The 25,120-nt window shown below is 39.9% G+C and overlaps 5 protein-coding genes across 5 annotated transcripts; 4 read left to right on the top strand and 1 right to left on the bottom strand.

Annotated features, from left to right (window-relative positions):
• Window positions 1-490: 490 nt before the first annotated feature.
• Window positions 491-1,635, top strand: CLUP02_02537 (ABC transporter; the record flags this gene model as incomplete). Its single annotated transcript, XM_049281569.1, has 2 exons — window positions 491-1,086; window positions 1,143-1,635. The coding sequence occupies 2 exons, from the start codon at window positions 491-493 to the stop codon at window positions 1,633-1,635; spliced, it is 1,089 nt and encodes a 362-aa protein (XP_049138712.1).
• Window positions 1,636-17,096: 15,461 nt separating this feature from the next.
• CLUP02_02536 (uncharacterized protein) lies at window positions 17,097-17,928 on the top strand (the record flags this gene model as incomplete). The annotated part of the gene is made up of 3 exons (XM_049281568.1): window positions 17,097-17,342; window positions 17,402-17,563; window positions 17,617-17,928. The coding sequence occupies 3 exons, from the start codon at window positions 17,097-17,099 to the stop codon at window positions 17,926-17,928; spliced, it is 720 nt and encodes a 239-aa protein (XP_049138711.1).
• Window positions 17,929-19,218: 1,290 nt separating this feature from the next.
• CLUP02_02535 (glycosyl hydrolase family 10) lies at window positions 19,219-20,658 on the top strand (the record flags this gene model as incomplete). Its single annotated transcript, XM_049281567.1, has 2 exons — window positions 19,219-19,402; window positions 19,445-20,658. 2 exons carry the CDS (start codon window positions 19,219-19,221, stop codon window positions 20,656-20,658), a joined length of 1,398 nt encoding a protein of 465 aa, XP_049138710.1.
• A 444-nt stretch (window positions 20,659-21,102) lies between these two features.
• CLUP02_02534 (uncharacterized protein) lies at window positions 21,103-22,515 on the top strand (the record flags this gene model as incomplete). Its single annotated transcript, XM_049281566.1, has 3 exons — window positions 21,103-21,212; window positions 21,276-21,307; window positions 21,332-22,515. The coding sequence occupies 3 exons, from the start codon at window positions 21,103-21,105 to the stop codon at window positions 22,513-22,515; spliced, it is 1,326 nt and encodes a 441-aa protein (XP_049138709.1).
• Window positions 22,516-22,718: 203 nt separating this feature from the next.
• CLUP02_02533 (uncharacterized protein) lies at window positions 22,719-23,752 on the bottom strand (the record flags this gene model as incomplete). The annotated part of the gene is made up of 2 exons (XM_049281565.1): window positions 22,719-23,366; window positions 23,438-23,752. 2 exons carry the CDS (start codon window positions 23,750-23,752, stop codon window positions 22,719-22,721), a joined length of 963 nt encoding a protein of 320 aa, XP_049138708.1.
• Between the last annotated feature and the right edge of the window lie 1,368 nt (window positions 23,753-25,120).

The following is a 25,120-nucleotide window of genomic DNA, read 5'->3' as shown; positions in this document are numbered from 1 at the left end:
GGAGAGTATGGCTATATATTAGGGGGCGATGTGACCTAAAGCTATAAGGACCCCACGTCTGAACAATGGTTATAATAAGCGTAACCGAGAAAGCACATATTATGAATCCACGCTAAAGAGGGCTGAGTGGTTACCTTCATCCGAACGCTGGGGATTAGCTTGGCCCGGGGTGCAGTGACGTTGGGAAGGGGTAGGCAATCTGACCGGGATACCAACGATCTGGATCGCGTCATGTACATTCAACTTACCAAACTTGGATGAAAACAGCCAACATCAGTCTACACGAGTCGTCTATTGTGGAGTTCGGAACGTGAGGCCTGCTCGGCTTTCGGAACGCAGTGCACCTTGAGCCCCTGATGCCAATACGTACAGTCTCATGGACTGAAAATATAAGTAAGTAGTGTTTGCCGGATGGAAAACACACCTAAACACCATCTCAAAATCACCGTCACTCTTTTTTACACAAAGCCAACTGAAGTCCCAACTCAAAATGGTTCTGCCCACATTCGTTCTTTCGGCTGCTCTGGCCACATCTGTTGCAGCCTACGATACCCTCCTCAACTTTCACGGCGCCCCCGAAGTCGAAACCCGCACGATTGACGACATTCACAAGGCTGCTGTCGCTGAAGGTGGTGTCGTTACTCTTTGGCACGGGGGTGATGAGAAGACTCAACAGGACGCTCTGAAGGAAGCTTTCGAGAAGCGCTTCCCCGGAATGACCCTTAACCTCACCGTCGACATCTCCAAATATATCGACGGCGACATCGACCGCCAGCTGTCGCAAGGCAACGTTTACGTTGACAGCGTCATTCTTCAGACCCTTCAAGACTATCCCAGATGGGACCAGGAAGGTGCTTTGCTGCGGTACAAACCGTTGGACTTTGACAAGATCCACCCTGGCTTCCGTGATGTATGGGCTTCGTGGTATGCGGTTGTTGTGTTTGGTTGGACCAACATCTGGAACACCGAAAAGGTTTCCGAAGGCCCCGTCGAGTACTCGGATTTCTTGAAGCCTGAGTACAAGGACAAGTTGGTCTTTACCTACCCGAATGACGATGATGCCGTTCTTTATGCGTTCGACCTGGCGTAAGCAACAACCTCTGATAAATACTTCTTTATGTGTGAATACTAATTGGAAGCAGTATGCAGCAGAACGGATACAGCTGGTTCGAGAATCTCCTCGCCCAAAACCCTCGTTGGGTCCGCGGCACTGCTACCCCGACCACCGTCATGGGTCAGGCCAACAACTCATACGCCGTCACCTTCACCGGCGCTCTCGGACTAGCACCCACTGCTCCTTTCAATGTTTCCATTCCTAAGAATGGTTTCTTCGTCACTTGGGGCCAGCGCGCCGCGATTCTCAAGGACGCCCCCCACAAGGAGGGAGCAAAGCTTCTCCACAACTTCTTGCTCAGCGAGGAGTATCAGAGCCCCAACAACACCGGCATGTGGAGCGTCCGCAAGGACATTCCTGCCCCCGCTGGCTTCCCGGAACTGATGGACGTCAACTCTACGAACCCTATTGACTTTGAGCGTTTCATGGCGGATCGGGAGCGTGTTGAGAGACTAAAGCTTTTCTTCGAGAGCAAGATTGGCTCCGCCCAAGGACTCAGCCCCTTGGTTGACGACTTGTAAACATGCGACCGAATACATAGAAATATAGCATAGAATGTTGCTTTTTCTAGATAGATCAAGTGAACGAAGAGATCCTAGCTCGTTACAAGTTGTTGTTCTCACGTGGTCATCACGAGGATGTCGTGTTAATCTATCCCACCTCCTTCAACCACCACATACGACCATACCCATTGGAAAATTCGGGATCCCGTCCGCTCTCCCGTAGACAAGCCAATGAGGGCCGGATTAGTAGTTGGGTCGGTGACGACCAGCGAATACCTGGTGTTGTATGTTTTTTGCTGAATTTGTGATGATATCTCGACATCGTGAAGTTTTGGTGTTGTGGTGGGCCACGCCCAAAACGTGACCCCACATAGAGTTGATAAACCCATAATTCTAGTCAAATACGACCTGTTGAATCTACTACTCCCTCTTTCCAATATTAACGTATTTTTTAAACTACTAAAAAGTATATTATAAACCTAGCGCAAAAGCATTCCTAGAGACTTTATCATAATCTCAAACAAGGGCCGATTCTTTAGCTCGAAATATATTACCTAGCTTTTTTATAAGTCGACCTACCCCCTTTTAGCCACCCCCCCCTTTTAGCTACCCTATTTCTCTATCCTAGCTACCGTATTAAAACCCTACTTACGATTTTTAAACTACTATAATAATTATAAAAATTGTCTAAATATAATTCTTTTTTATATACTTATTTATTAATGTATAATAGTCTTATATATTAAAAATAAAGTTATTTAGGCTCTTAAGGCTATTAAAAGAGGTCTCTTAGTTAATCGGGCTTTAATTAAGTTCGGAGTTCTAAAATTAACTCTTTATAATTATAAAAGAGGTTATTAAATAAGGATAATAGTATTTATAAACTTTTAAAGGCTTTTTTTATAATAAAAAGACTAGCTAGTTTAATAAGTTCGTATTTAATATAATCTAAGTATTATATTAACTTATAAATAGCTTAAAAAATTCGCTAAATAAGTTTTAAAATCTTAGGGAGATATAAATCTTTTTAAAAAGAAATAAATAGACGCTTTTTTAAAAAAAAAACTTATTAATTAAGGTTTAAAAAAGTTGTATTATTAATTCGAAACGTCTAAATAGGGCTATTATTAATATAATTAAATTATAGTTTAGATTACTTAATATACTAAAAATTAGCGATATTAAATAAGTTAATAAGTATAATATAAATAAGACTAATATCTTAGAGAGTAAGGGATTTAATAGCTTAGTTTTAAATAAAGTAAAGATTATAATAATATTAAAAAAAGAGCCTAGTTCGCATACTTAGGTATTTATAATTAAATATATTTTTATTAATAATCGAGCTATTAAACTACTAGTTATATATAAAGGAAAGTCGGTATAATAATAATAATTTCTACTTAAACTTAACTTTTATACTAATTAGGAGTTTATAATAATAAATATATAAGAGATTAGGCTATGAGTACTTAACTAGCGAGGCTATAATATAAGTATGGGTATATTATAAGACTAAAGCTTATAGAGTCTTTTATAAGGGCTTTACTTTTTAAAAAGTTCTTTTATAATACGATCCGTATACTAATTACTAAGTTATTAGCGTCCTATTACTAGCCGCATCCCGAATTTATTATAATTACTCCCCCCTTATATAACTTTAGTCTCTAAAGTTATTACGTAATATCTTTTTTTAATACTAATAATAAAGCTATTAATGTTATTATTTATAATAAATTCCGTAAGGCGTTAATAATATCCTTTTTTATTTAAGAATAAGGTATTGCTTTTATTTTTTTATTTAACGGATATTTTGTTATTATTATTTAGTAATAGCGCGCTAACTAGTTATTAAGTTAGTAGTATATATTCGTAGTAAAGTATTTTAATTATTATAATATATAAGAGCCTACTTAACCTCGTAGTTATTATTATTACTAGGCTATTAAGTATAGTAAAAGATTTTTTTTTATTATTAGTTACGTATTTACTTTTTTTTTTTTTTTTTTTTTTTTTTTTTTTTTTTTTTTTTTTTTTTTTTTTTTTTTTTTTTTTTTTTTTTTTTTTTTTTTTTTTTTTTTTTTTTTTTTTTTTTTTTTTTTTTTTTTTAGTAACCGTTTTGCGAATTTTTTTTATATAACTATACTTTTTTTTATATAATATTTTAATTCCGTATTATTTCTTAATTACGACTTTCTTATTATATTATTGCTAAGTATTTGCTAAAATATTTGCTATTTTACGTATTTAGGATATATTTAATATAGAGTATAATTTTAAAAAGGGCTTTTATAGTTTCCGTAGCGGTACTCTTTATATACGCTACTTAGCTAGCCTATATTATAATATTAATAAGCTTATTTATATTACTAACGTTTACGTTACTAAGTATATTATTTATTAGATTAATAAGAAGAAGTATTTTATTATAAGTTATTAAGTCCTTATTAATTTATTACCGAAATATTAGTTAACGATGTTTTTTAGGTTTTTAAAGAGCTATATAGCGCCGCTTACTTTATTTAAAATACCTTTATAAAGTTCTACGATACTAAGGAGTAGGGTAGCTTTAATTTTTATAAACGCGGCCGCGTTCTTTATATTTTTAATTATATTATTAGCGCATAAGAAAAGGTCGCTACTTATATTACTAACCCGTTAGTAAATAGTAAGGTAAAAAAGGTTTATTTTAAATAGGCTACTCTCTAAAAGCTTATTATTAACTACGAGTATTTAAACTTATTAATTTTGATTATAATAAGTTATCGGCAATCGTTTAGCGAATTTTCTTCTTATTAATTTAGATTTCTTTTTTTAGGCTAGTATTTTTAATATTAATAATAAGACTAAGATTGTTTTTTATTTTAGTTACCTCTAGCTAGCTTATTTTTATAATAATAGCCGTGCGACCGCTTTATAAAGTAACCTCGACGCTCTAGCTTAATATTATAAAAAGACTCCTAAGGGCGTTATTATTATATATATTTAGGAGTTTTTTACTTTCCCTATTTTTTATAAATACGTTACTAAGTTCTTAGTAAATAAGGTACTTATTTATATTATTATTATATATAGCACTGCCCCTATTTCCCATAGTTTTAAAACTCGGATTCTCATTAAAAAGCGTACTCTTATTACTAACTATATTCTTAATAATAATAACGAGCGGGACGATTTTAAATTTAAATTTAATAAGTCCTAGCGCGAGGATACTAAATTTAAAAAGCTTAGTAATAATTTAAAAAATTCTTTTTTTTAGCGTTATAATAAGCGCCGCTATTTTAATATTAATAACTTACTAACCCCTACCCGTAACGCTCTTTTTAATATAAATAAAGGTACCCTAGCCCTTAGTTATATTATTTTAAATTTTAATAAGGCTAGTATTACGCTCTTTCCGCTCTAAGTAAAAGCTCTATAATAGCTTAATAAGGCTATTACTTATATTAAAGTTAAAACTACGGGTTATAATAAGTAGTTTAATATTAATAAGTTCTTTACGAATATTAATATTACTAAGGTCCCTTAGCTCGACTAGGATTATAAGAGCGTTACTTTAAATAACGTCCCCCGTCCCCGACTTATTATTAATAATAATAATATTACGGCCCCTATTTTACCTCTTACTTTACCTCTTATTATAGCTCCTATTATGCCTCTTATTATAGCTCTTATTATGCCTCTTATTATAGCTCCCGTTATGCCTCTTATTATACCTCTTATTATACCTCTTATTATAGCTCTTATTATACTTCTTATTATAGCTTTTAATAGCGATTAAGTAACGAACGCTTTATAAATTACTATTATTAATATATATAATACTCTATATAACTTTAACCGCTTCTCTCTTACCTATCGTAGTATTAATAAGGTTAATAACTTTACTCCGAATAATTAACTAAGTATACGTACAAAGCCTTCCCGCTTCTCGCTTACTAAGCGGACTACTATTACTAATTATTAAGCTTTAGAAGTATATACTAAAGCTATTACTATTACTATTAATATTACGTAAGTTACTCCCCCTACGTAGTTAAATCTTAGCGATCTTTTAGTAACGTATTACTAAGGGTTATAATATTATATTTTTTTTAAAAAGTTATACTAGGCTAAATAAAAAGGGTTTTATAGTATATTATTAATTAACTTATTTTTAATAACTTTTTATTACGAACTTAATGTTTATTATTTTATTTTATATATACCCTTTTTTTATAGCGTTCGAATTTATTAATTATTTTTACTACCCCTTTAAAATGCTTAATAAGCTTTTACGTATTATATTTAGTAAGCTATTTAGTTTATTTAACGAGATATTATAAGTTTCTTCCCTCGCTTTATATTATAACGATTCTTTTAACTTTTTAAACGTTTTACTCGTTTTTTAACTCTAAGAGATTTACTATTTAGTTACTAACTATTTAGTAATTTCCCTATAGCTTAAGCTAAGAAACTAGGAAAATATTATATATTCTCTAATACTACTTTAGTAAATATACTTAGTAAGCCTATTTCTTTACTTTTTTAGCTATTATTATTTTAATATATCTTAGCGCTAGTTTATTATTTTTAAATTATATATTCTTTATTAATAGGCCGATAACCTCTTTATAATTAAACTCCTTTAGGGTATATTTTTTATTATAATAAGCTACTTAGTTCTTAAAAGCTTATACTTATATTTGCGTAGCCTAGGCCCTAATCTCTTTAATTTTTTAAACCCTTTCCTAAACTCCTTAGACTATAGCCTTATAATTAAGTATATATTTAACGTACTTAGGGTAGTAACTATATAGTATTATATATAAGCATACTTTTATAGTAAAGTATTAGCTATTATTATATATAAACTCGGCCTCTTTTAACTACGCTACTTACCTATTTAGCGAGCCCTTGGCATAAATCTTTAAATACTTTTTTAATATTTAATAAGTTCGCTCTATTTAGCTATTTATTTATAAATAATACGTAGTAAATAGTTAGTAACGTATTACCCGTTTTTTAATAAACTCTTTTTAAAATATATTTATAAAGAGCTTATTTTTATCTATAATAATACTTTTAAGCATACCGAACTTATATTTAACCTCTTAGTATAGAATATTTACTATTTATACTACGTTAAGTATTTTAATAATAGGTAAGAACTTTATAAACTTTATTATATAATAAATAATAACTAAGATATTATTATATTTTATATTATTATTACGAGCGCTCGGCAATAGCCCTATAATAAAGTTTATAAATATTTTTTAAAATAGATATAAGGGTAATAGTAATAATTATAACTACCCGTACGGCTTATATCTTAGGGTTATAACTCTTAAATAATACTTATAGTTCTTAACGTATTTTTAAATATCTCGTTAAATATTCTTTTAATAGAACTTCTTTTAAATTAGCTCGAGAGTTTTTATAGCTCTTATATAACTTACCCTATAGTTATTATAATATTAGCAAAAGATCTCTATTTAAAAAGACTTTATTTAAAAAATAACGAGTCTTTTTTTAAAAAAATAGTATACCCTATTTATTAAGTAAATATACTCTTAGCTCGCTAGCCGTAGCGCGAACTCTTACTAATTATAATATATAAAACTCGTTTTTAATTTATAATCCTTTAACGAGCTCTTTAATTTTTAATAAGAGACGGGAAGTAAATGCCGTTTTACTTTTTATAAGCTTTTTTATAATAAGGCGTAGGATATACTATTTTAATATAATAACCCTAGCTCTATCTAACTCCTTTTTATTTTTATTAAACTATTAACGAGCGTTTATTAATAACTCTTTTACTTTTTTACCTCGAGTTATTATAATAATAATTATTATTATTTTATTAATGCGCTTTATAATATATTATTAATATAGGAGAAAGGATTCCCTATCTCTAGAGCTAGTTAATATTTAGCTAGGATTATAAAGGGAGGCCTTAATTACTTAAATATATACCTTAGTAATATTATTTTATCCTTTTAAGCTAATTATTTTTTACTAAACGTCGGGCAGTAGTTTATTAATAAGACGTAGTTTTTAAGCTAGCGTAGGGAGGACGTTTTTATAAAGTACTTTTCTTTTTATATAGTCTAGCTTTTTAAATAGACCGTCCGCTAGGTTCGTTTTTCCTAGCTAATATTTTAAGTTAAAGTTAAATACTAATAGTTTATATACTTATTTTACGAGCCTTTCTTAAAGGTCCCGTGCTAGTGCGCTAATTATTTTTTTAAGTACCTAGTAGTCCGTTAGAACTATAAACTTTTATAAAAGGCCCTAAAAATAATAAGCCTAATATTCTAGCCCTTTTATTATAATAAATAGTTCTTATTAGCCCGTAGCCTATTACTACTTTATATCCGTAAGCTTTTATAATTAATAAGTAACGGGTTATTATTTTTTATTAGTTTATTATAATAAGATTATTATAATAGCTTTAACTAAAGCATCGGTTTTTATTTATATAATATATTATAGGTTTTAGTATATAAGTATAATTACTAAAGTAAAAGCGATTTTTAGTTAATTAAATACCTCGTTTATTCTTTTAGTTTATTAGAAGTCCTTTGTTTACCCCTTTTTTGTTTTTAGTAATACTATTATTAGTATAACGATACCTAAGTATTTAGTAATAAACTTCTAATAGAAGTTATAGAACTTTAGGAATACTTAGATATTCTTAATAAACTCTGGCGCTTTTTAGTTAGCGATCGTTTATACTCGTAACGAGTTAATCTCGATTCTTTTTAGTATAATAATATAACTTAGGAACTCGACCCTTTTTTAATAAAACGAGTACTTTAATAGTTTAGTAAAAAGCTTATATAAACGTAAATATTAAAGGACCTTTTTAATATTTTTTATATACTACTCTTTTATTATTAGGTAGATTATTAGATCGTTTATATATACTATATAATAAGTATTTAGTAAGTTAGCGAGTACTTAATAAATATACGCTTAAAACGTTACGGGTACGTTCGTTAGTCCAAAAAGTATAATAGTATATTTAAAGTGACTATATTAGTTCTAAAACGCTATTTTTTATTAGTTTTTTTTTAATTTAGATATAGTAGTAGGTATCCCTAATATTTATTTTTAAGATTTATTTTACTTTACGAAGCCTATTTAAGAGCTCGCTAATAAGTAGTAGTAAATATTAATTTTTATAGTTATTTTATTTAGCTCGCAGTAGTTTATATAGAGGCGTAGCGTGCCGTCCTTTTTTAATATAAAAAAGATCGGTGCCCTAGCCTTATTAACTAAAAATATAATACAACTATTCGCTAAGTTCTTAATAATATACGTACGAAGCTTATTAAGTTGTTTTTTATTTAATAAATAAATAAGATTATATAGTGGTTTAGTATTTAGAACTAAGTTAATAAAGTGTTTTACCCCGTTATATAACTACGGTCCTTTTACTAATTACTTATTAAACGTCTTTATTTTTAATTAAAGTTTTAGTAATAGACCCCCTTATAGTTTAGTTTCCGTTACCCCTACGATACTTTTTATAATAGTAATATATAATATATACGCCCTCTTATAATTTTTAATAATATTACGAGCTATTACTTCTAGTTTAGTAACCGAGATAGGCTTATATAACTATGTATTTGTTATTATGTTAATATAAATGCTTTTTTAGCTTATTAATAATTACGATAATAAGAGGTTTACTATTTTTTTATTTTTATTAACTATAGTAAATAGTTACTAAATTTTCCTTAGCTATTTATAGTAATTAATAAGGAAGAGCGTTAATTAGTAAGCTTTCCCTTAGCCTACGGCTTTATTTTAAAAGTCCCTTAACGAGAGAGCTATAGTAGTAGCTAGGGTTAACCCTAAGTAGGTTACGAGCCTAGTATTAATAATATCTATCTCGGAGTATATATTTATATTAACTTCTACTAGCTTTTTAATAATATTTTATAGAACTATTACCCTTACCTTTATAGTTATTCTTATTAGTACCTTTTTAATATTTAGTATAAGCGTATTAAGTATATTACTTATATTTACTCGTTTTCTAACGAGTTAACCTCTATAACTCTTAGCTCGGTAATAACCCGTTAAATAGTTATTAACGTTAGCTTTAATTAGGGGTACGTCGGCTTATCGTTACCCCTATTTCCTAACTTATTTTTTTAGTACTTATTAAATATATAGCCTATTTTATTATATATAAAGTACTTAATATTATTATTATAACGCTTTTATAATAGCTTAGTACGAGTACTTTTATTATATAGCTTTTATAATATTACTCTTAGCGAGTCCCTAGAGCCTAGCCCCTTAGAGCTCTCCTTACTCTTTTTTTTATAAAAGGGGGATATTTAATATAGTTATTTTAATAATAAATATAGCCTCTTTTTATTATCTTTTTATAACTAGTTACTACCCTTTTATTAATTTAATAACTATAGTTTATTAGCCTCGTAAGCTATATTACGTACTCTTTTAATTAAGACTTTATAACGAATTAAATCGTCTTATAATTAAGATAGTAGTTTAAAAAAGAACTAGTATACTTTTACTTTTAAATTCTTTATATTTTTTATACTTAGGTTATAATAGATTACTAACTACTTAGTAAGGAACTAAGTAGGGGTCTAGCCCTCTTTTAGCCTCTTCGTCCTTAGCTTTTTATAGTATTTTCGTTTTTAAGTCTCGGGGCTTACGTACTATTAGCAAATAAACGTTAAGAAGTTATTTTAAAAGAGGGGATCCTAAAGGCTCTTTTTATAATTATACTATTATATTTATAGCAATAGGGATATCTTAAATAGGGCTTATTTAATATACTATTTTATAGTACTTTTTATACAAAGCTTATTACTTATTTCTATAATAATAATCTAGTTTACTATTTAGGTACTCGTAGACTTTTTTTCGATCGGTTTATAATTATAAAAAAGAGGCTTTTTATATTTTTATTAATTTAAATACGTTACTAACCGCTCGGTAAGCTATTAAACAAGCTCCTCGTATTAATACCGTTCTTAGTTTTAATTTTTAATTATTATTTCTATTATTTTATAAAAATAGGTTATTATTAGGCCTATAGGGTTTACTAAACTAGCTATCCTAGTACTACCCACGCCTTTATATACGCCTTAACCTCGTATATTTAGTAATCGGTTATTAATAAACGCCCCGTTTATAATAAATAAGGTCTTTAGGGTATTAATAAGGTAACTAGCCTATAAGGGTAATTTACCCCCCCGATAGAGCAATCCGCCGGGGCCGTACCGTGTATTACGTATTAGGGAAAACTAGGTATATTGCGCTCTATACCTAACTACTAATCAAAACTCCTAACCTTCCGCCGCCCGCCTATAGGGCGAGCTTTACCCACTCTAACGCGCATAGGACCTCCTAGTGCTAGCCCGCGTGGGCAACTAGGTCTAGCATAATCTATTCTTTTATATAAGTATTATTATTACCTAGGGGGTCCCGTAGGAGCTATTTAAGGCGCCGGCTTATTACCCTAACCCTATATACCTCCGGCCCGTTTATCGTAATTATTATAGCTAGGTTAGCGTTAATATACTAGATCTTAATATCTATACTAGCCCGGCTATTTATAGCGCTTATAATATCGCTTAGCTAAATTCCGCACTACTAGAAGGTACTTTACTACTTCTTAAGCGTACTTATGTTAACCACGATAGCTATAGCGTCGAGCTAGCCGAGGGCGCCCAGCCCGAGAGGGGCAGACTTATTAACGGGCATCTTTAGCCCACTAATTACTAACTATATACTAGGAGTAGAGTGGTGGTTTATATATTAATAAGTTTGTTTAGTAGATTTGTTTAGTGGATTTGTTTAGTGGATTTGTTTAGTAAATTTGTTTGGTTTAAATAGAGAGCAGCTTTGGGCGATGTTAGAAACGATAAGGATAAAAAGAATCTTTACGAGCTCTAAAGAGTAGTAGATATTAGCCTATTTAGCCCTTTTTCTAAAAACCTCTACGTCGCTATTAAAGTTTAGAACCTCTACGGTTAAGGGCCGCTTTTAACTATTATAGCTAACTATAGCGGCCGACTATTGCGGCTAATTATTACGGCCGACCTCTATTATTAACCTTTCTAACTAGCGCCGCTACTAAAGAAGGTAGCTTACTTATCCCAAATTAAATAGCGGTTTTCGTATTAAAATTATTATATTACGTTAAGCGCGTACTTAGGATATATTGCGCGTATTATATAATTAAAAAGTATATTATATTATATAATTTCTTTTAAAAGCGTAATCCCGTTAAGGTCGATCTTTTGTACTTATAAAGCTAAAAAAAAAAAACCACTACATAAGGGTAATTTACCCTAATTATCTTCTTTATTTAGCTCTTTTATAAATATTAGTATTTAAATAGGACTTACCTTATAATAAGCTCGTTCTCCCGGACGGAATAGGGTCGAGTAATCGACTCTAAATAACTATAGCTCGTTAGTACTAACGGCTCTTTATTAATAACTAGGCGTCGTTTTATTAATATTCTATTCGTTTCCGTAATTTATTATTACTTATACTAATTACTCCGTAAAAATAAAAGCTTTAAAATTATAAAAAATTAGGCTATAAGTACTTAACTAGCGAGGTTATAATATAAATATAAGTATATTATAAAACTAAAGCTTATAGAGTCCTTTATAAGAGCTTTACTTTTTAAAAAGTTCTTTTATAATACGATCCGTATACTAGTTACTAAGTTATCGGCATCCTGTCGCCGGCCGCATCCCGAATTTATTATAAAATAATAGTTAAATAACTAATAAAACTACCCTTAAGTAGTTAAAATAGTATTCTTATTATAATCTAAAACCCCCCCCCTTAGGGAGCTTAATATACTTAATAAACCTTAATTATTAGTTTTAAATAGTTATAAAAGTTATATAATAATAGAATTTATATAGAAATAGTATAAAAATCACGTCTATTTACTATTCTTATTACTATATACTTCCTATATCCTTTAGTTATTAAATATAGTTATTTTTAGACTTATTAAGTCTAAGTATAAAAAGGAGCTTAGTAAGGAGGATATAATAAATAATTCTATTATTATTAAAAAGTAGTACTTCTTAAATTATTATTAAAAGGCTTGTTTAACTAGTCTAATATTATTAAATATACGAAGTAAATAAAAAGTAACTATACTATATCCCCCTAATATAACTAGACTACTTATTAATTTAATAATCCTACTTAACCTAGTTATACTAACTAAAAAGACTATAAATACTAAGTAAATAATTAGTAATATTAAAAAAGCTATTAATTAAGTATTAATAGCGTTTATTATTAACTAATTAATACTTAAAAAAACTAGCGAGCTCTATAATTAGTTTAAGGTTATTTATAAAGCTTAATCTTAATTATAATACTTAATAACTACTATTTAAAAAAATAAAAAAAGTATTTAGTAAATAAGCTTACTATTTAGTAATATCTTAGTACTATATTTAAGTTTTAAAAGCTAAAATTAATTAATTAAGGTTATAGAAAAAGAAAAGTATATTAATAAACTTAAATATTAAGTTCGTAAATATTTAAGATATATAGAGAGTTTAAGAAGACTTTAGTAACTATTTAATTAGTCCTAGTTAACTTATAGGGGTTAAATTACTTAGGGAGAATAATAACTATATTACTATAATAATAAAAAATAGTTAATTAATTAAGTATAGTTAGTAACGATGTTTTAATACTATATTTTAATAGGGTGGCTAAAAGGGGGGGTGGCTAAAAGGGGGGGGGGTGGCCAAAAGGGGGTGGGTCGACTTACATACCGCATGCGATGACGCAATAGATCGGCCGAACTGTCAGAAGTGGGAAAGGAGGCAGGTACATAATATCTCAAGTTGGGATCTGGATTTCTTTCGAATGGTTGTTATGATCAGGGGACTCTTAGAAGAAAAAAGTTAAACACTATAACGTCGCATCATCGTATGGAGAATACGTATGACGAAGTTAACATTATACCAATCCATCAAATCGGTGTTCAAACGGCTCCATAAACTCTAGTACCCATAAGCTGTGCCTTCTCTATTGCATATCATTACTACCTTACCATCAGACCTCGGCAGGACCACGACCGACAAAATCTGCTTAGCCGCTGAGCTTCTACGGCATTTCCCTGATAGGCCAATGTCTTCAAATGCTTTTCTAATACAATATTGTATAGAGGGATACAGTGTGGTTATTCTCTCCGTGACAAGAGTCTCTACTTGACCAAGACATTCAACAGCAACCAACTAATCCTCCCTTGCGTCTAAGGCTGGCTGGACTGACTCCGCTTCGGGTGATGTGAAGCCGAAGGACGAGCGGTCTGTATAACCTCAACTAGAGTTTGTGTAACCTGAACCATTGTCTTTGGTATGAGACAGTCTGGACCTTTCATTCTCGTTACCTCACTGCGAGCGGCCAAAGAAGGCATGTCGCCACTGAAAGAGTCTTGGCGACACACAGCTCCGTGGTTCTCAAAGCCATGGTGTATGTGCTGCCGAGAGCTATGTACCGCCCAGACACCATCGATGGAATGGAAAGGTTGGAAGAAGTTCCACATGCTCGGCGACTTGTTGTGTACATAGGCTTGGAGTCCGGGACTGGGCCATGCTCGGCACTTCAAAGAAGGTATGCGTCTAACCAGACTGCCGAGCTGATCAGTCGATCCCCTCGGCCCGGCTGGTCGGATGACTTCACGCGACTCTATCACACGCCGGAAGCAATGTTTACCCCTTACAGCACCCCTCTCATCCGTTGAACACATTGTCTGGGCTCCATGTTGTGGATGCAAGGAATAGATCCTGTGGCTTGCTGAAAGATCAACCTTTCTCAATATGATACGCCATGAAGCATGCTCAACGCATCTAGGGAAAGGATGATCCAACGTCATTTGTGTGCCTATGAAATCAAAATGACCAATCATCCTGTGGTTCGCCATGACACTTAGGCCGGAAGCATGCAAAGGGAACCGGGGAAGTGTCTCACAGACCGGCGGGAGACAACATCCAGCACCACGGAGATGGAAGGTGCTCCGTCTTTGAGAACTATTGATCTTCGTTTTGCACTTTCATCCTCTTGAGACTGTCTCACAGGTTGAACAAGCAGTGTGATCTTACTTCTCGAGGCAAAAGAATCGGACAGAGGGGAAGGCAGTCGGATTTCTTGGGAATGACATCACAGTATGAGCACTGGAACATGAATCATTGCATAAGCAGAGTAGTCGGTTTTGTGCACACATACTTGGAGCTCGAACACATGGCTACGCTATTGCGCATTAGCGGTAGAGAAGCCGGAGAGATGCGCTGCACGCGCGCCAAGACTGCGTTGTTAAGGCCGTGAAGCTTAGTCCCAGGCAGTTTCTTGGTGGCTTGAAGCACATCATGAGCAATGAAAATAGCAACGAGGCGTCCAAAAAACCACAGGTCCCACATCAAGATGGTGAGAGATGAGAACTTCCGGCGCCATGTCACATAGCTAACGTCTCTAGTGAGAGTGCTTCTGCAATGAGGTCTCTTAATTTGAATTATCCTCAGTAAATCGACCTGAGTCTAGACAAAACACTACGGGCTTTGCATTGAAAACGTTATTCTACAGCTTGGACTTGCCGACTGAAGATGAACACCAAGTCGAGAAACGTCCACAGATCGGGCCGCATTTTGGCACTACGATCGGAATGCAATCTCTAGGGTGGTTGAGTCATCTCGTTCAGTTCCCTAGCAAGCCCATGACATGGACTTTTCTCTCCGCAATGTACGGCCGCAAACGTTGTCTCGGACAGTGCCATTGACGGAATCTCCCTTAGGTAATTGCTCAAGACTCGTCGTCCCGCTACGGAACAAGCTCAGTCCGATGATCGAAGCCGGCTTGACCACCCCGCTGTCGATGAATGCGGCCCGCTGGGAACTATCCGCTGACATATTTCCCGTGAGCCTAGCCTGTCCGCCAAGCCACGGCTAGGCTAGATCTAGCTCTTGTCACTATTGCCTAATAGCCAGCTCCCATAACGTCTATGTGGGCTCGAGCTTCATGAAAGGGTTGCTCCCGTTGAATGTGGGGTTAGAGGCTGTTTTGAACAGCACTGATTCGTGGATACTAAATGGTCTTAGACAACGACCATCGTCCACGGGAAACTCCAGTAGACCCTGAGACATCTCAGACCCAACCACATCCACTCCCGCCACATGCGGTGACAAGTTGAAAGAGGAGTCAACAAACTGTCCGTTCCCAGCTCCCTGCAAGGGGATTGAGGTCTTCTTGGGGAGGAAACTGGAAATGGGGCCCTCCGGGAATGACAGCAGAGGAGACGCCTCACCCGCTCAGCATTCTTGTGAGGAAGATTCCGTGCAACTCGTGTGTCTTACTGGGCTTTCAGACTCCTTTGACTCTCTTCAGCTGGCGCCCGGGCGGGAGTGTCTTGCCGCCCAGAGGCGTTTCCAAAGAGATTCTGTGTAGGTTTTCTTTGGCTATGCGGGAGCGTTGCCGTGTCGTCATCTCACACCGATGAACACTACCATCACTGCGAGCCTTGCCCCGTTACACAGAATATCGGACAGTGAAAACTTCTCATCTTAACACAGGAATGATTTACAAGATGACGGGGCAGATCATCACCTCATCTCAGACAGGCACAAGCATCGGACCCGGCGCCCGGTGCATCTCAAGAAGATGATGGAAGGCTCCGTTACCATGGTAAGAGTTCAAAGATGTATGCCGAATCCACCATCTCGATGCCGCGCGGTAGTTCAGCCCGGGAAAGCCAAGATGACTCGACGTTCTTGGGGTTTAGCTCGACGCCTTGGCAGCGCCTGACATCAAATTGAGACAAGCGGTAATTATTTCGAAGACATTGTCTGCTGACTGAAGCTATTGGAGGAGATGGAGAAGGATAGTGGGATGCCGAGGAACGCGGCCCCTTCTAGATCAGCCCAGGCCTCCGACATCAAGATCGGGACCCATCCCTTAGCGTGCCTCCACCAGTTCGTCCGTCCGCCTCGAGTCTTACGGAGGGGTTTTGTTGTCTCGTCATTCCTCTGCAGACGGAAAAGAGACAATCCCTTGCAGTTGATGCTCGGCAATGACATCTTGTTGGCTCACAAAGATGAGGAGCGTTGTGCAACTCGAATTAGCCGGAGCTTCGGATGGAACTCCTAGTTCGCGGAAAGAGCCATGCCCAGCAAGCCACCCTACGCTTACCCACCGCCTCTGGTAGAGTGATGCTCGTTTTCAGACATTTTGAGAACTTCTCAGCATCGAATCTCCAAAACGTTGATATTGTGGGTATCGTGGGCTTGAAGACAGCATCTCAATTTACTATAAGAGGTGTCAACGTCTCCCTTCTTATCATAACTCCTTCTCTCCTCATCAGCCTACAAAGCATCTCAACACTCAACACTCAGACACAACCATCTGAACAGTTCTCCTCACCAATACCATCTTCATAACACATCAACCTCACACCAACCGCCAACATGCAGTCCAAGATCTTCACCGCCGCGCTCGCCGCCTTCTCCTTCGCTTCAGTTCAGGGAGCCGTTCTTCCTCGTGCTACCATCACTCCTGGAACCATTGTTACTCCTGGCATCTCTTTCAACCCTGCCGAGCTTGGAGCCAACGAGTTGGCCTTCCGCACTCTTCAGGTCCTTACTGGCCAGATTGCCCAGACCACCGCTCTCGCCAACGGCCTTGCCCTTCAGGCTACCGGCACTGCGACAGCTGTAAGGCCATCACTATTCAAAGTTGATAGAACATACATGAAACTAATCCCGACATCTAGGCCGCTGATCAGGTCCAAGCCGTTGTTGCTCAGCTGAGCTCCAACGCCGCTGCCATCGCTGCCAACGTCGCCAGCATTGTCGCCGCTGCTCCCACCGCGATCCCTCCTGTTCCCAGCCCTACTGCCCCTGCTACTCCCGATGTTGGTGGTCAGGCTGAAGCTGTAAGATCAAACATCCACTTCTACATTGTTCATCACTAACACGTCTATCATAGCTCGTCCGCCAAGCTCAGGCACTCGCCAGAGCCCTGACTGCTCAGATCGCCGCTCTCCAGGCTCAAGTCACCGCCAACGCTGGAACTGTCGCCGGAGTTGCCCAGAACGCGATCCTCATTCCTGCTTTGGTTCAGGCCCAGGCTGCCGCCGCCACTACACTCGCCACCATCGGAACCGCCAGCAACCTTGCTCTCACTACTGCTGCTACCCTGACTGCCAACGCCCAGGCTATTGTCGACCGCGTCCGCAACGCCCAGGTCAAGCTCAACCCCGTCCTCGTCATCGGCGCTACTCCCGATGTCCAGTTCTAAAGGGCCCAATGACTCTCTACAATACTCCATTGGCCGGTCTTTTGATGATAACTCATCTTAATCGGTCAACAGCTTGAGCAAGACTCGCAGAACTTTCAACAATCGCAGCCGAGTATGGAACTTGGAGAATGATAATATGACAAGGAGGAATTGAACTTACCATTATTATGGGATAATAACGAACGCAAAGTCTTTAAACAAGACCTACTACGCTCCTTGATGGATGGCTTCTGAATAATTAGTAATATTTTATCCAGCGATAGGACTATCTTTAATATGCAATAATCAAGATGGTTCTCAAAATCCTCCTTATTTACAATGCTATAGTGATAACTGGGTTGTCTTGGTCAAGACTTAAATTATTCCTTTAACTCTGACTTTTTTTGTGGACCAATCTTGAGTTGAGTTTATCAGTCCTTATAGCAAGAAAGACGCAGTCAGCCACTGACGTCGTTAAAGTACTAGGTATGCCATGCGTTTTGCACCTCCGGCAAGACCTATTCATTCACACCAAAAGAATCACCTTAGCAAATCTGGCCGTTGTCAAGACGTCTCCTTATTTTATGGAACGGTGTCGTGAATAAGGTGATATGCTTGAAAGCGTAAAGATGGCGTGTTTCGTGTAAACAAATTGCTTGCCGGCGTAAGGCCCGAAATGGTCGCAAGTGGACCCCCCGAAGCACCGGAAATTCAGGGGCGGAGCGGGGCAAGCTCCGTTTTAACCGCTTTTGTCCGGATGGCACAATGAGCTGGTTCGTTTGGCCTGTTTCTGTCCTGCTCAAGAGTGGAAAGCTTTCTGTCGCCTTCAGGTGAAGACCACTAGGCCACAGGACGGTCCATGTTCAGCTCTTTTGCACCCGCGCGCCAGCATCATCCCTGATGCGACCGGTGGGATCACCAGAACACATCGGGAGATCCTCTCCTGGCCCTACAGTTCTGAACCCCTTTCATCTTTTGGCTGAAGGAAGCGACATCTTTCAGCCAATACGCTGAATCTCCGTTGCAGGGGATGGAGCCTCCCGGATCGTCGGCTACTATGGTTCAAGCCTCCAGCATTAGGTAGATTGGGGCGGGATGGAAGCGACTAAGGGCGTAAGGAAAGGGTCAAGAGGACGAACATTGAAAAACGACTCGATTCCCGCCATGATGCACAGTGGCCTATCTTTGGTCTCTCTTTCGTCGTCTTTTGCCATCCACTTCCATTCTTTTCTTGTTACCTTGACGTAACAGTTTACGTTCTTTCTACCAGTCTCTCTCTATAAGTCTCTCTTTTCCAATATCCTTGCCAACATGCGTTTCTCAACCATCACAGCAGCCGGCCTGCTCGCCTCCGGTGTCAGCGCCAACCTGCACGAGCTCGCCGTTGCGGCCGGCAAGAAGTACTTTGGCACGGCCACGGATAACTCTGAGCTCACCGACACGGCCTACGTCGAGATCCTGAAGGATGCAAAGATGTTCGGCCAGATCACTCCTGGTAACGGCTAGAAGTGGCAGTTCACCGAGAAGAGCCAGGGAGTCTTCAGCTACACCTCTGGCGACGAGATCGCCGACTTCGCCAAGACCAACAGCAAGCTTCTCCGCTGCCACACCCTCGTCTGGCACTCTCAGCTCCCTACCTGGGTGTCTTCCGGCACCTGGACCAAGGAGCAGCTGACCTCTATCATCGACACTCACATCTCCAACGTCGCTGGCCACTACAAGGGCCAGTGCTATGCGTGGGACGTTGTTAACGAAGCCCTCAACGAGGACGGTACCTACCGCGACAGTGTCTTTTACAAGGTTCTCGGAACAGACTTCATTCCCATCGCCTTCAAGGCCGCCGCTGCTGCCGATGCCGATGCCAAGCTTTACTATAACGACTACAACATCGAGCTGGCCGGTAACAAGCAGAAGGAGGTCCTCAACATCATCAAGAACATCAAGGACTCTGGTGCCCGCATTGACGGTCTCGGCCTCCAGGCCCATCTCATTGTCGGTAGCGCCGGTTCCCGCTCTGCCCTGAGCGCCGTCCTCCAGTCCTACGTCGACGCTGGTGTTACCGAGGTCGCCTATACCGAGCTTGACATCCGCCACAAGGCCATCCCCGCCGACACTGCTGCCCAGGAACAGCAAGCCACTGACTATGTCAGCGTTGTCGGCGCCTGTTTGGACATCGCCGAGTGTGTTGGCGTCACCATCTGGGACTACACCGACAAGTACTCTTGGATTCCCTCAGTCTTCCCCGGCACCGGCGAGGCCCTCCCCTGGGACAAGGACCTTAAGCCTAAGCCCGCCTACACCAGCATCTCCAGCCTTCTCGCCGCCGCCGGCAAAGGCGGTGCTGCTCCTGCCACCTCTGCTCCCGCAGTTGCCACCAGCGCCGCTGCTGCCGTCACCACTTCCGCTGCCGCCGCTGCCCCTACCTCAGAGTCTGCTGCCGCCGAGCCCTCCGTCCCTGCTGCTGAGCCTTCCGTCCCCGAGAGCTCTGCCCCTGCTGCGCCTGTCACCACCCCCAAGGCTAGCATTCCTGCTGCGACTCCCGCGCCCGCCACTACACTTAGCACTGTCGTGAAGAGCAAGTGCGGTGGTGGTGCTACTGCTGAGGCAGCTTCCAGCGCTCCTGCGGCTGCTGCCACTGGCGGTGCCGCTCGCTGGGCTCAGTGCGGCGGCAACGGGTTCACCGGCTCTACTACCTGCCAGTCGGGCCTCACCTGCCAGAAGCAGAATGACTACTACAGTCAGTGCGTCTAGACGAGGGTCTTCATGCAGCTATGAAGGAAGAAGGATGAGATATGAAGGGTATCCCTCATGATAGCATCCCATTGAGACGGTAGAGGATTCGTGTACATATCTTTGAAGCCATCAGGTACATATAATTTGCATGCCTTCGTCCAAAGATTACTGCTCCGTGATGTGCGATCTTGTCTTATCGGGGAGGCTATAGTCCACGCCCAGAGTAGGCAGGCTCTCGCTCTAGTGTACTTTATTCAAGGTAAGCGGGGACTGAAAAAGAGAAGACTCCATACCGACCAAGTTGGACATGTTCTGTGTTACGGAGATCGTTGGCCAAGAAAAAGACACAGAAGTCCTTATCGGATGACTCACTCCAAGAGTCTGATAGTTTGTGTAGAACTCCCGCCGAATGCGTCATCTTCAAAAAGAGGACTGAAATGAATAATATATCAAGTGAAGTCCATGTCAAAAAGTCCATGCACAAAATTATCTTTCACCTTCCTCGGTCACTTTGAAGCATTCTTGATTCTTTCGTCCACTCCGCCCGGCATCCCCTGTTGCTTGATTGCTACGTACGTAGCATACTTCAAATCTTAGCACAAGCGGCACGGCCACTTTCGCTACCAGACATTTAGAAACTTCGACCATCTATTGGAGCACATAATATGTCAGATTCCCTGACAATTTCTAGCTATGGCCTCAAATATCCACCTCCCAGAACCCAAGGTCGAAGCGGCGCAACCTGAAGCAGCAATGTGTCACGTCGACGCGGCAAAACTCAAGGAAGAACAAACTCACTCGACAGGCCCGCCAGTCCGGACTTTTCCTTTCGGACAGCTCTCTTATGACCTTCAATACGAAGTGCTCCGCTTCTGCGACTACCCTACTGCAACTCTTCTAACATCCACAAACCGACATTTCTACGAGGCACTTCATCCAAAGATAGAATATGCGATTCCCGCATCCGAACGACTGGAAGTAATTCAAAGAGTTGACCGAGATCATCGAAACGAGTTTTGGGCTTGTTATAAATGCCTGAAAGTCTTTCCGAGGTCCAAATTCGGGGATAGCCTCACGGCTGCGAAGAAAAGCAGACAGCAGCGGGCACACACGCAAACGTTCCGGAAATCGCGCCGCTGTTGGACCTGCGCCATCGAGAACAACTACTATGCCGACCTAGAGCCTGTCAAAAAGGATAGAGTCTCGTATTTCCCTTGTCATGGCTGTGGATTTCTTGGTACAGAGTTCAATAGGTGTCGGGGCAATCGCGCATCAGGCATTATCGTCAACAGACAGTGCCACAAAGACAAGGAATTCTCGCCTTTGGAACTTCTTTCTGGGGAGATTCTCCGGCTAATTATCGGCCAATTGGATTATCTCGACGCCATCCACCTACGCATCGCCAGCTGCTCGATGATGCATCAAGTCAAGCTTGACTGGGTAGCCATTCACAGACGCTTTACCTTTGTCTTCGCGAGAGAAGCGCCTCTGGTTGAGCTGGTATACAGAGAAATATTCGAAGGTGTAGATGAAAGTCTCGGCCCGGAGTCGAGAGAGATGCTAGGGAAGACATACACGTACCCATGTTACAGCTGTTTCAAGGTCAAACCTGCTGCCAAGTTCCTTGACAAGACTCTACAGTTCATAGGGGAAGAGCCAGATCGTTTCTGGCGGCGCCGGTGTCGCCATTGTTGCACGATTGCGGCTGGTGAGCCCGGGATTTTGGATGAGTGGTACAGGCGTCATCTCTGCTCCGACTGCGGGTTGATGAAAGCCAAGGGGGAAGCTTGCCTCGGTTGCTTGAAGACCTCCGGTGCTCGCGAAAGCATGCACGCAATCACCAAGATGAGTCGGAGTTCGAATGACAAACGCTAGATAATGGTTATATCAGAGACTAAAAAAGTTCGATTGTCAGAGAGAACGAAGCTCTCGAGTAATTCACATGACTCAATCCGTATCTACTTTATTTAACACAGTCCCCGAGAAAACACATCTCGTCTGGCCCAGACGTGAGATGATGCAACATTCAATGCCAAATCAACCTCAACCTAATGTCGTTCCACCTACTATCGTCCCGCCTATGATTGAGGCAGATTCGGTGAGTGCATTGGGCTCCCGTAACTCTCATGCCGGTGCCCATGTCCGTGTTGGTGACTAGGAGCCGGCGAGTCCCCGCCCTGCTGATGTTGTTGTTGGTCATATGGAGAAGGCGATCCCATCTCGCTCCTCGCCACAGCTGCTGATGCATCCAATTCAGAGTATCGATGAATGTTGCTTGAATGATACTCTGAGCCTGGCGACATGGTTGGGGGCGGTGATGTGCTGTACGGAGGCTTATACCCTGTTGGTGGCGAGGTTGCAGCATACGAACTCGTTGCGCCGGTGTATTGCGGTTCCATCGGTTGGCTCGGAGCTTCCGCCTTTTCGGCCAATTCCTTCTTTAGTTTCTTGTTTTGGTTCCAGAGCCAAAAGGTTGATACCAGACCGGCCAAGAGGCAAACACCGGCGACGACAGCGAGACCAATAGTGGCGCCTTTGAACGCGGACCCATCATCTGTAGTTCCATCGGTGTTGGTCGTGTTCGCTGTGCATACCGCCTCCTGAGTAGCGATTGTAAACGCTTCACTGGTACCGCAGCACGTGGTGTTTGATTGTCCACAGCAATACTTGGCTGTGCCGTCGTTACATGCGGTCATGAAGCTGATGTTGCTCGGGTTCCCGCCGGTCTGAGACACAAGGTTCACTGTCATTCTTTGTTGCTCATGGAAATAAACAATGCCAGTAGTTCGGGACGTACCTGGATATCAGTGCAGACATGGTTGCAAGCCTTGCTCTTCCACGTCTTGTCGGTGCAGAAGCCGCGTTGCGGCTGTTGCTGACGATTGATACAGAGACCGGAAGAGGAGCAGATATCGCGTTGTTCTGGAGGACCATCAAGAGCACAGCAGCTCGAGAAGACTCCAGCCTGGTTGATACCGAGTTTGTTGCACGGAACGTACGTTTCGTTATCCGCGAGGGTGCCGTCCGGTGCGTAACACGACGCTTCTTGTGACAAGACACCGAGAGAGTAAAGTGAGAGGCTCAAGACCACTCCTAGCATTGAAGCTAACATTGTGAAAACGTTAGTGGGCGGAACTTGAGTCGCTCAATAATATCGAGTCGCGAACGGCATTGGTCGGGTGTTGTGGAATGAGAAGAAAGTCGGAAGAAGCAGAACCGAAACCCCCAGGGGAAGGGAAAAGAAAAGGCTCCCGCAGATTGAGGGGGACTTCTCAGCTCTATGAAGACAGGCCCTACCCGCGTGTAACATAACAGATGGATTTTCTGTGCAACCTTTTCCTCCTCATCTCAAGCCTCCCCGGTGTCTGACTGGCAGAATCCAGGACAAAGGGAGGGGGGCGCAGTCTCACGCACATACGATATGCCCTGTACTGTGATGTTCAACACCAACATGCAGACAACGCAGCCCCCAAGCTATCTGAAATAGGCAGGCCAACCGAGAATATTCAGCAATCGAACCCCGTCCAGTCTTCGCCAGTCAGACGAACTGTTGGAAGCAGAATGCAGGATCCCGGTCGAATTGGATGCCTGGCCCACTCACCGTGCAGAGCTGACCGGCCAGAGACCACACCAACAGACGGACGAAATGCAAAACTTTTACGATGCAGCGGTCGGCTGTGGCCGAAGAGGGGGTAAGCAGCTTACTATGCGGTGCGGGAGAGGGCGGGATGACACGCTCTTCTTGCATTCTCGGGTCGACCCATCTCCGGGCAACCAACGATGCTCGGTCGGAAAATCGCCCGCTCAAGTTTTTGGTACTCGAAGTGCCTTCATGGAGTGAATCAACAGTCGAAATTGTCGACTATCGGCCATGGCTTTGTTCGGCGAGGATGTGCAGTCGCAGATTCAAGCAAACAAAAGGATCTCAATCCCAGTGTCGAATCATGAGGCGATGCGACCGAGATTGCTCTAGTGCTGATTGTTGAAGGGATCAGGCTCGCCCCAAAGCCACAGGGCTTGGCAGGCCACACGAGTTGCTCTACTATGCATGGCAAAGTTTGCCCAGATTGTACAGCTTGTCTGTCAGCTTACACATCTGACAGGAGATCAACCCTCCTACAGGACGTTAGCCCTCCTACTTCTCCCACCTGGAGCCAAATAAAACCCACCTACCAGAGCTTGGGAGATCTCATACAAATAGCACTTCGATCGTTCTAAGTCACAAAAAGCTGGACAGGGAAAGTTGAAAACGCTGAGCTGGGGGTCTAAGTAATTGTCGTAGACTCTGACCAAGGCAATGTCGGCTTTGATAAATTCTCACTGAAGTGTTTGCAGGCCGGAACTGTCTGCCAGTTCTTGCCAGGCGCTCAGACTGTTCATTACTTTGGATCGAGATCTAGGAATTGATTAGGATACCTGGCAATGGTATGGTAGCGTGTGGTCTTTGTGCTTGAAAAGGCTGGTCTCTTGCCTCCTTATA

This window comes from Colletotrichum lupini, chromosome 2, assembly GCF_023278565.1.
Source record: "Colletotrichum lupini chromosome 2, complete sequence".
NCBI classification, from domain to species: Eukaryota; Fungi; Ascomycota; class Sordariomycetes; order Glomerellales; family Glomerellaceae; genus Colletotrichum; species Colletotrichum lupini.
The sequence above is the reverse complement of the archived record's forward strand: the minus strand, read 5'-3'. Positions and strand labels throughout refer to the sequence as shown.